Genomic DNA, 12,409 nt, shown 5'->3' on the forward strand with positions numbered 1-12,409 from the left:
ACTCAGTGACACGCCATGGTGAGGGCGTAAAAGTTCAGTAGTTACTTTGAGCTGGGAATACAAAATAAATTAAAAAGATCCGAACACACACATGGAGAAAAACAAGCAGAAATCATCATCCTGCATTATCTGTATCAGTAAGTGAACATATATTTAAAGAAAATTATGGTAAAAATGATACCACTTCACTGATTCCTTGCTCCCCCCCCCCCCCCCCCCCCTTTCCTCCCTGCTGAAGTACACACATCTCAGTTACAGATGAGAAATGTGCAGCACACTGCACCTCGACGTAACAGAACACAGGCAACTTGAACACCTCTCTTCATTCTGCTGCAGACACGCGATTGCACACACAGACACTGAGCTGACTAAACTGCAGTCTCGGTGTGACTGTGAGATGAAAGACGTTCCACATCAATTTCTGGGATTGCCAGTTCATCCATCACATTATCAGCATAGTCTATGGAGGATGTCTGAGAAAGCCGCTTGCTAAGTGATGACTGCTTCCGTAGAACTTCAGCCAATGTGGGGTTGTCACTGTATCGAGCATCTAGGCCCTGACGGAAAGCGTTAACCACTCTTATCTGTAATAATTTGTAAAAAGGTTTACTAATTAGTGCACTGTTGTTAAGCACATTTAAAATATAAATTATGTTTATTCAAAAAAGAAAGCATAAAAAAGACTGGTCTTACTATGGTTTTAAACAGTAGTAATTTATGAACTCAGAGTAGTCCGTGTCAGACATTGACCATCCAACTAAAACAATTTTGTAATAAATTAAGATTCATGAAGTGTTGTCATTTTTAAAAATCCAAATTTTTAAAAATGATTCTATTATACTTGTGTACCATGCTTTGGCAGTTAAGAAATAAAAAAAGTGTAAAATAAAATAAAAAATAAAACAGTCTGTGACTGTATAGTCAAACCAGTATGGGTGATTATTACCTTTAACATGCAGTCCAAGGGGTCCAGGTTATGTCAAAGTAAGCTTATTTGAAAATGTGCTAACATTATGTAAGGAAGAAAGGTTAGCGTTTAATGGTCTGAAAAAACACACACAATATGACAGCCATGTCTTCTCCTACATAACTTCTTGTAAATTGACCATTTATGTGTGAGTGTTAAAATGAAGACAGCCAAATATGGGGTAACAGACTGATAATATTTAAGCAATTAATTTAGAGGTACTTCCTAACTAACCTCTTGAGTTTAGTTTCTTGGTGTGGTATCTGTAAAGAATATACAATCTGACAAATACCACATTGCATGCGGAGGCATATATCAAACATATTATACAACAAAAGTTAACCAGGACACACACACACACACACACACACACACACACACACACACACACACACACAAAATTATTGTTGCTATTTTCAAATGCATTTCAGGTAAGTTGTTACAAAAAAAACTTACATTACCAGAGATGGTACAGTTGAGGTCACGGCAACTATAATTAAATGGAGTACAACCACACACAAAATCCTTGAAGACAGTCTTATAACTTTTGAAACATGCTAGTATTTATGTAGATATGGACATGCTACAAAATTTTGGACTATAAAAAATTTCAAACTTTACATGCACAAAAAAAGCATAATTCATGAAATGCGACAAGTCCTACGCACAAAATTTCATTATGTACTTCCACTATTTGCTACACATGGAGTCATTCAACACTGCAAACATATGTGACCATTTCAACTGGGTAATAGGAATACAGGCAAGCAACATAAGAATGCAGTATAACAATTTTACTCAGCACTGCAAATATCTGCTTCAATATTGGGGATGGGGGGGAGGGGAGGGGAGGGGAGGCACCATGCAAAATAAAATATAGTTGCTACAAACATTAATAAGAACAACTGATTTTCTGTAAGTTTTAACATCCCTCACCCCCCTCCCCTACCTGCCTCCCCCCACCCCCTGCAAAAAAAAAAAAGAAAAAATTTAATTAAACAATAATTAATAAAAATGCAGCACAATAGCAATTGTGCAAAATTTGAAAATTAGTGATACTTTTACCATTCAATTTCCTTCTCAGCTGTCAAGCTACAAACTACCACATAATCTTGGAAGTTTACCAAATACGTTTGGTCACTGATCACACCAGCCACAAACACTTTCTCACAATATGAAAACTTGCAAAATTTTGTGTTTTTGAATACACATTCATACAGTTGCAGAGGTACCTCCACCTCCACTTCCCCCTCCACCACCACCATCACCACCACCCACCACCACCACCACCACCACCACCACCACCACCACCACCACCACCACCACCACCACCACCACCACCCACCATCATTAAAATGTGTCATAATTTAAAATAAATGCACTTCTCTCACACACACACATGCACATACACATGTCTAATCTGTCACTGCACAAAAATTAACTATAGAAAGCAATAACACATGGCAGATTATGAAACATATGAATATCACTGCTGCAGACCTAGAAAGTTAAACATGGCTGTAAGATGTGACGTGTGATCATTATATGATCTCATACAACATCAAAAGAAATTATATCTGAAGATACACACCAAAATTTCTGTGAATGTTAAGTGAATTATTTTGTCAGCTTGTTTAATAATAATAATAATAATAATAATAATAAGGAACAGCAGCAGCAGCAGCAGCAACAACGTGTCAGTTATGAAGGATGTATATTATTTACTTCAAACTTAGCAAGAAAGGAAGACTGGATTTAACATCCTGTCCACACTGAGGTCATTAGAGACAGAGCACAAGCTCAGGTTGTGTCAAAGCTGTGAAAGGAAATTGGCTGTGCCCTTTCAAAGGAACCATCCAAGTCTGAATAGTCCACCGATGACTGGGTGTTGTGTGCTGTCCTTAGGTTAGTTAGGTTTAAGTAGTTCTAAGTTCTAGGGGACTGATGACCATAGCTGTTAAGTCCCACAGTGCTCAGAGCCATTTGAACCATTTGAATAGTCCACCAGAACACTGTGTTACGATCCTTCATATCAGCTGAGGTAGGTGGGAGAGCTCTTTAAACACTGGCATCACTTTCGTTCTGATTGAGAATGTGTCGTGTTTTCAACCTTTACAAAGTCAATTATGTCTTCTTTTACCATACACACACTTAAGCCCTCACATCTCATTGACTTTGCATTGCATATGTTCTAAAATTCTCTCGTTCTCTGTACTTCTCATAGAAATTTGTCTTTTAATCCAAAGTTTGAAATTACTCCAAGGTATAGGATGCACCAGAAACAGCTGACAGTTTTGAAAAGAAAACATTTCAGGGGAAAGCATAAATATTTATTTTTTTAATAATGATACATTCTCTTTTTTATAATGAATTAGCATGTATTTCTATTTCTTGAAAATAACATTTGGTAAGTGTCCACCATGCAGAATGACATGTTCATGTAGTCTGTCTGAAAGTGATAATGTAACTCACAGCAACAGGTCATCTGGAATTTACCACATGCACTCAAATATTCAATCTTTTAACTCATCAATACTGGTTGTGTGTTGCTTAAAACTTGTTTAAGATAATTCAACACAAATTAAACAGATGCTGTCAGGTCAGGTGAACAAGTGGATGAATTGATGTATGCATAGTAAGAAATGATTCTGCCTGGAAACATTTCATTCCCCTCGAAAGACATTAGACCTGCAGTATGAGCTGCTGCTCCACTTTGTTGGGTCCTCACGTGATGAAGGATATTGACCTGATGGTGCATAAATGTTTGCAGCCTTATTGTTTAGCACTCAGAATGCACTCTTAAAGTAAGGCTCTCACTTTTTGATACAAACAGCAACAGAGTACTGCAACAAGGGACATTGCTTTGACCAAACCTGCATGAAAAGTTGCACTGTGAAAGACTGTCTTTATAAACCCTTCTACCACCACAATGCAGTGTTCCACAGACTGGCACTACATCCGAACTGAACTCCAGAGGACAGTGCCAAACAAACATAGTGTTACAGTGCCTGGTGATGGGTATCCTGCGCATGAAAGTTTAAAAACCATCAGGTGTTTCTGGTACACCCTGTAGTTGTTACTGCTGTAGTTCTCAGTATTTGCAATACAAAGTATGGAAGCAATTTTTCCTGTTATTCTACAATTCTTTTGTTGCTTCCAAATTCCTCATTATTTTCAGTGCTTTAATACCACTACTTTTATAAATACTCATTTCTGTTCTCTCTTTATGTAGATAGCAAAAAGCATTAATTTTAACCATGAATGTGAGGAAATGAATGAATCAAACATATACCACAAACAGCCAACACTAATTAATCAATTTCATTTGTAATACAAAGCTTACAATGACACACAATACATCTTGTTAATCTATAATTCAGAAACCTCTAAAAGAAGACTGGGGTTCAAAGTCCTGTCAATGGCAATGTTCTCACTGACAGAGTCTACATTCAGATTGATCAAAGCTGGGACAGGTTTTTGGCTTTTTCCTTTTCAAAGTAACCATCTTGTCATTTTCAATTTATGGAAATTACAAAACGCTTAATTCTGGATGTTCATACAGGGACCTGAAAACTGATCATCTCATATGAGAGTTCCATGCATTTATCACTAAACCTGTTTGTTCAGCTCTACTATCTTGACAATTCACCCTCAATTTATCTTCTGCACACTGCAAAAATGTATGAAACCTAACAATGAATGTAGTAGGAACGGCAGGAAGGAAACACATTTTCTGTATATCTGATCAGTGGCTTTAACATAAGGAACAATACCAAATTAAATAAATATTCCATAAAGGCTGGATATTTTGTTGCTACTCCTATTACTTCCTTTTTATTGACAATGAATATTAACAGAAAACATATGAAAGCAGTGAGAAAAACAGCCTGCCAATAAAGTTGGCAACTGTTACTTGCTTTCATAGTTATCAAAAAGCACAACAAAAGCAGAGAGTTGTAAAAGAAATTCTGCTGTGCATACTGCAAGTGAAAGGTCTACTTTCAACTGGACCTCAGTCACATAGGAAATTATTATTGGGGAGGGGGGTTAAATTCAACTGGACCTCAGTCACATAGGAAATTATTATTGGGGAGGGGGGTTAAATTCACTCATATCTCAATAAAACTGAAAAAATACCCTCACAGCAGTCAACTACGCATATTCTCTACTGAAATCTAGCCTGAATGATCAATTTTGTTTTAACAATAAGCCAGTCATTTCCACCATAAACATGACCTTATTTTACTCATAAATTTGGAATGCAAACAGAAATTCTGTAGGCTTTTTTAAGAGTTAGCAAGATGTAGCCATATTCATAGTGGTTTAAAAAGAATCTTAATTGACTGATTCTATAGCTGTTATTGAAAACACTAACAAACTGCAGCTCTTCACAGCAGTGTTATTAATATGCTTCTCATGAACTGAAACTCCATTTGCAATTTCAAAGAATATGATTTCATTTTAAAGAAAAATATGTACTAAAAATTACAACTGTCAGTTGCTTCTGTCACTATTAAAAAGATTACATGACATGTACATTAACTATTTGAAACGGTTACTTTGTCACACATTCTCTCTCTCTCTCTGTCTTTTTATTTTTATCTCTATCTCCCTCCCCCCCCCCCCTCCTCCTCCCTCCACCAATACGAGGCACAAAAATGTAACTTACCAACACAACAGCTTGCTGACAAGGTATTTTCCAAAGGATTCATTCTTAGTTCTTCATAGCAGAAAGCACTGCAGGTTTGTCAGTAGCTTTAGAATTTCCAGGAGTATAGGAGACAGAGTTAGAAGTGCAACAGCATGGGTGAATGTGGAGTAAACAAAACAAAATAAGATATAACTCATATTAAGCAAAATTATGATGCTACATCATGTAAAAAAAAAAAATAAAGCAATGGGTAGCTAATTGCCACACAAAGTTAAGCCCCAACAAATTCAAGGAAAACAGGATAGAAATAAATATGTAAAAACAATAATGAACAAGAACAAAATATACAACAATATCTCTCTCTCTCTCTCTCTCTCTCTCTCTCTCTCTCTCTCTCACACACACACACACACACACACACACACACACACACACACACACACACACACACACACATTTCTGTGAAACTTCAACTAAGAACTGAGAATTTACTGGGAAGCACTAATTAGAAACACGGTAAGTGATAATATGCTGCATAAAAGTCTTTATACTGGATCATCTGAATAGTTTTGTTGTGGACATCACAAAACTACAGTGTGTTTTCTCCATCATATTATTTTAAAAAAAAAAAGTAATTCATGAAATCAAACAATGGGAAATCTGGGATGGAGTAACAATATGATGTAAGACAAGATTGCTGCTCACCACACAGACGAGGCATTGCGTAGCAAACAGGCACATTTAAAAATGTGTGTCTGCTGCTCAATGCCTCCTCTACTTTGTGAAGTAACAATTTACACTGCATGACAAACAAAACTGAAGTACTCTGAAGACATTGGATGTTAAGGTAACTTCAGATATGTACACACACCATCAGTGGGTGTGTAAATGATTAGAGGTGCCTATGATAGGTACAGCAGCTACCAGATTGCATTAGTGTTGTTTGTGTTTAGTGTTGTTGCAGACCTGGTAGGGCATATAAGGGACATGAACAATGTCATATGTTGAATAATTACTGTGAAGGACACAGATGTGGCATGTACTCATGATTGAGTTATCAGAACCTGACAAGAGTTTGAAAAGGGTCTCATTGTGGGTCTCCATTTGGCCCCGTGGTCAAACTCTGTAATATCCAGATTTGCGGGGCATTCGGATGTGACAGTGGCCCAATGCATGAGACTCTGAGGGCTGGCACACTCATCATCAAGTTCTGGTCAACCACATCTGACTGTGACACGGGAGGACTGCCATATTGTGCAACAAGCCAATTGTAACCCATTCACCTCTGCACCTGCCACCTAAAAACAAGTGATGCATTCCCTGCAACATTCTGTGAGATTCCACACATTAGTCAGACTTGCAGCAGCCAGATTAGGGAATTACTGTTCCACATGAAGGCTGCCGTTAACACCACAACACAGGCAGCTGTGTTTGGAGTACTGTCATGACTGGATAGCATAGACTGCTGATGTATGGTGTCACAATGTGTTCAGTGACGAATCATGGTTCTCCACAACTTTGGAAGTTTGTCAGAAAGTACGGTGTCAATTTAGGGATAGGTCCAGTTCCTCCAGTGTTTTAGAGACGCTTGTTGCTTCTGGTAATGTGGTGTGGAGAGCTGTTAGGCACAACTTCAGGTCTCAGCTGGCAGTGACTGAGGGAACTCTGATAGAACAATGGTATGTCACGGACATCCTGTATCCTCGTCTCATACCTATCATAGGACAGTATTGTGGTGCCATTTTTCAACAGGACAACACTCATCTATATGTGTATCTATGAACTGTATGAATAATGCTGAGCTACTCCTATGTCCAAAAAAGTCTGCAGATCTGTCTACCATATTGTGTGTATGGGACCAGCCTGGATGTAAACTCCATCCAAGTGCCAATATCCGGGATATCGGGGACTGGTTACAACAACTGTGGGCCTGCTTACCTCAGGAGATGATACAATGGTCACATGAAAACTTTCCCAACTGAATCGCTACATACATTCAGGCCAGTAGGGGTGCATCATCATACTGATAGGACAACTTACACTGCCAAGTTCTTTGTAACTTTGATTCGATTTTGTAATCATTGAAGTAACCTCACATGCTCTCTTGACCTGTGATGGTTTATTTCATTTTCTCATCCTCTTCTGGATGCTTCACTTTCTTTGCCAGGCAGTGTATCTCAACTTATCTTGTTACTAGTTGATGAAAATTGTTCATACAAATAATGTATTTTAAATAGGTCAAATGTTACAAGTCTACAAACATACGATGATGTACACCACCACTATGGTGCAGTTTCATAGAACTGCATCACTGCCAGAACTGTCATCTCGAGTGTGTAGCTAATATAAAATTAGCAGCTATCTCTCTGTTTAAGGTTGATTCACCAAGAAAGGTCCACATAGCTCTACAAAAAAAACCAAACCTACTGAAAATGAAAGATATCTTATCACTGTGGAATAAAAGTGAATATGGAGCACAGCAAGATACTTAGACAAAATATTTCTGCAAATATACAGTATTTACAGAGGCATAAACCAGTGGACTTACTAATAACTGTATAACACTTTCCGAGAGTAATGCAATATAGTGTATTCAGATAATAGAAGAAGGAACTAAGACTGGAGGATACAACTTAACAACCCATCTAAGATAATAGCTCCAAAGGAATGATGATACACAATGGAATAATGGGTGAAGGTTAACTGCAACATATTTGCATTCAACCTTATGAGATGGAGATAAAAATTTTAAGCCAGATATGAACCATCCATTTGTGTATAGCATAAAGACTTATGAATACTTTTCTGAGACAGTGATATCACAGTGTGCTCATACCTGTAATTCACCATCTTTGGACTTTGTCTAAACATTGTGTATGTGGAACGGAAATATGCTAACAAGTGAGGGACATTTGATGTACAGTGCCCAGGGAGATTTTTTTGAGTATCAATCCCTTCTTTGCCTGAATGACAGAGTTGTTGTACTAAAAATAATACGAAAATGCTTGTATTAGTTATAAATCAAACACAATAATGAATCACTGATAATGATGCAGCTAGTAACATAAGAATAATGGGAGGTATGGAGGGGGGATTAAAATAATGTACTTGGCTCTCAAAACAGATGGGCTGTGACCTGAAAACAATCACAACTTCTGAAAGGACTACTATTGCTGTTTCTCTGTGCAAAGTCATTTTACTATATACTTGTTGGTGTGTGTACTCCAAAAGAAATGAGCAGGAAAATATTAGAAACAGCAACAGTGTGTGTGTGTGCAGTAACAATAAAATAACATAATTGGAAATATAAGTTATGGATTTAAATACATTCATGCACCAAAGAAATTGCAATATTCTGTTATTACTGCCTTATGACACATTACCAGTGACCAGCACTTTTTGATAGCTAGGACATGAATTTCCTGTTGATTGTGGTGCTAGTTCTAGTGCTACCAGTTGCTGCTCTATACAAAATGAATGTACCAGACTTGAGTTGGATATATCCGCATACTGTTTCTGAAAAGTTCACCACTCATCAGCACACATGTTGACATTTATTATATACTACTTTTGTGACCACTGATGTGAAAGAGACCACAAATACACACTGTGTCAAAACACTGATGATCATGGGTGAAATATTAGTCTCATTACCACCACAGTGCGTCAATTAACAATAATCTCTGAAACTGGATCCTACACAGTATGAGATTCTGCAATGAATAGTGATTCTGCAATGAATAGTAACTGTGGTGTGCCATATAGAGCCCTTAATTATATTCAGACTAAGTACCATTCTTGGTACCTGGCTCACCCACATTTTCTTCCTTTGCATCTTTTACTGTTAGTTCCCATTGCTGAAACTGGTAAGTTATAAGTACTGTGGGTCACTCAAGTATAAAAGATGTGACTCCTAAAGGGATTCATGCTATATGAAACAGCTCCACTTTAGGAATTTACAATTTTACTTATACTCACACTCTCAAGTATTTTTATGAACTACCACGCAAAATTACTGAGAAATAATGTCAGTGGAAGTAAAGAAACACCATATGTTTTACTAAAAAAGGTATCACAGAAAAAATCATTATTTGCTGATCTGTTTAAGAATATCAATGGGCTCTAATTAAGACCTTTGAAACTCTAAGCATGTATAAAATCAGTACTGTGAGCCACTCTATCTTGAAAATAATTGGGATAATCACCACATGTGATTCATCCTACATCTGAATGTGGCCAACAGCTAACTAATATCACATTTCCAGTCCTCTATCGTCCCATCAATGACTTCAGAAAACCTAGTGACACTGTGCCTCTTTTGTTAACACCAGCTCCCAATTCAATTTGGACAAATAAATACCATACTGTCCTCTCAACTCTGTGTCTGTTGATTTTAACATTACATTCTAAATTTGCTTCGAGCATGGTACCCTCCTGATTGTTTCAGACAGTTGTCACTAATCTTCGTCCATCACCATACATAACTATATTATTCAACTATTGTGTTGTCCATTATAAATGATAATTCACTTTCTACTCCACTGAAGTATTTGTTAAGAGAACCAGCTGATGTACCTACTTTTTTTTTTAGAAAGCCTGCAATACATAAAGAATCCATCAAAGACGATAATGTACAAGGGTTGGAACTTTAATAGTGGCAACTATTTTTTTTTTTTTACAGCTTTTACAAAATAGATACGTGTTTCAAAGTTTCACTGACCTTCAAAGTAGTCACCAGCATTGTGTATTACACCCTTGCGAGCGATGTGAAAGTCATAGGATACTCTTAGCAGTGCCAGTTGTGTTGACAGTTTGAGCGGTGCGGTCTATACCCCGACGAATTTGTAGCAGTTCTGAAGCGAAACGGCATTAAGTGTTTCCTTCAGTTTAGAAACTGAGTTGAACTCATGAGGGCTGAAGTCAGAGGAGTGCAGTAGATGGTATAACACTTAGCAGCCTCATAAGTCACACTAATCAGTAACAGCTTGCACTGTACATGCTTGAGCGTTGTCCTGCAAAAATGAACAGCATAGAGACAGAAGCAATGACACTTTCTGCAGGACCTGACCATCATTTTGCAGGACAATGCTCAAGCATGTACAGCGCAAGCTGTTATGGATTTGTTTGACTGATGGGGCTGCGAAGTGCTACATTGCTGGCAACAGGTTATACACAATGATGGTGACTACTTTGAAGGTCAGTAAAACTTTGAAACATGTATCTATTTTGTACGAGCTGTAAATAAATAGTTGCCCCTCTTAAAGTTCCAACCCTCGTATATACTATTAAGAATACAACACATTACATAAAATATGATTTCTGCACTTCTTCGATGCAGTAATGTAGTCTGTGAATTAAACATTGTAAAAGTATCTTGTGCAATTCAGTGGATATGTATTCACCCATGTGACTTCCCCAAAGTGATAATTTTACTTAATATGATGGAATGAAAATTAGCATACCTCTCCTCCTGAAAGGATTTATTATTTATTTTTGTTTTTTATGACATTTTCTACATCTTTAGGATCTCCTCACTATGTATCTACAGTTAAAAAAAATTATATATATACATCGGAGCAGTACCCATAGACACAGACATTTTGTAATGCCTGCTGCACAACTCTAGGAATGTTTCATCAATGTAACAATGACTGGTACATATGTTCAACCAAAACCATTATGCTCATATTGTATTGCCACATACTAATAATTATCTTCACTGAACATTTACAAGCAATTAAGACAGTACTATCAAATCACAAGCCAGACAGTGACTATCCATTACTCTTGTTTGGTTTGTGCACATGCAATTAATGTAGAAGCAAGTTGACTACACATGATGAATATAAGGGTAATGGAAACAATTCCAGTAGTAACTTTTGTAGCTTCATCATAGCACACTTTATTAAAGACTACTTTCTGATTTTTTCACAGTTAGCTCTATCATGAACTCACTAAATACTTTGAAAGAAATTGATATTTTGTATCAATTAGACTCTTTAGTACTAGTCAACTGTAAGAACAATATATTGTTATCCAACTAAACCTGCAGTCTTGGACCTTTCAAAAATGTGTGTATGTTCTTCCACTGGCTACTCATGAAGATTTACCACAACTTGCCTTCCAATAATTCATGGTCATATTGATGGCATATTTTCTTGTTTCTCACGAAGTTCACAGTTAAGTTTTGTTCACAATGTTTTGATGACTAATTTAGACTGGTTGGTGTAAGGTGCCAACCTCCATTCAAGCAGCACTAGCAGTGTATTCAGTTTGTGTATTTTATTACAAGCTAAGTAGAGGCAAGTCACTTATTTGGCTTTGTCTGTGTACTTCCATAGTTTAATTTTTAATTGTGCACATGTACTTTGGCAATGTGCATCACTGATGGGAGTGTGGAGAGGGGGACGGGGGGGGGGGGGGGACGGGGGGGAGGAGGAGGAGGAGGAGGAGGAGGATAGAGATCCAAGGAATGTCCAGTATGTCCGAAGTAGATTCCAAATGGTACACAGAACTGAGGATGGGCTCTAAGCCAGGATCGAGTGGGCGATCATTTCAAGATGTGGCAGGCAGCAAAAGACATCGTGGGACACAGAGCAGAAGGCTTCACCAATTTGTCTAACAAACATGTTTGTAGCACTAACTGTGACTGATAATGATACTAAACCAGCTGCATCTGTTTGCCCTATTCCAGAGGATGCTAGATCTGGACATTCACAGAAGGCATAACTGTTGGTGGTTGGGAGCTCCAATGTTAGGCGACTAATGGGGCCACTTATGGATATGGCTGC

At 37.6% G+C, this 12,409-nt stretch overlaps 1 protein-coding gene across 2 annotated transcripts in view; it reads right to left on the reverse strand.

Annotated features, from left to right (window-relative positions):
• Window positions 1-210: 210 nt before the first annotated feature.
• Window positions 211-12,409, reverse strand: part of LOC126248628 (plasma membrane calcium-transporting ATPase 2) — a 401,953-nt gene continuing 389,754 nt past the window's right edge. For both annotated transcript variants that reach the window (XM_049949802.1, XM_049949801.1), the window contains one exon: window positions 211-584. In XM_049949802.1, the coding sequence (XP_049805759.1) occupies window positions 369-584 (216 nt within the window). In that variant the 3' untranslated portion in view covers window positions 211-368. The remainder of the gene's footprint in view (window positions 585-12,409) is intronic.

This window comes from Schistocerca nitens, chromosome 3 (genome assembly GCF_023898315.1).
Source record: "Schistocerca nitens isolate TAMUIC-IGC-003100 chromosome 3, iqSchNite1.1, whole genome shotgun sequence".
Lineage (NCBI taxonomy): Eukaryota > Metazoa > Arthropoda > Insecta > Orthoptera > Acrididae > Schistocerca > Schistocerca nitens.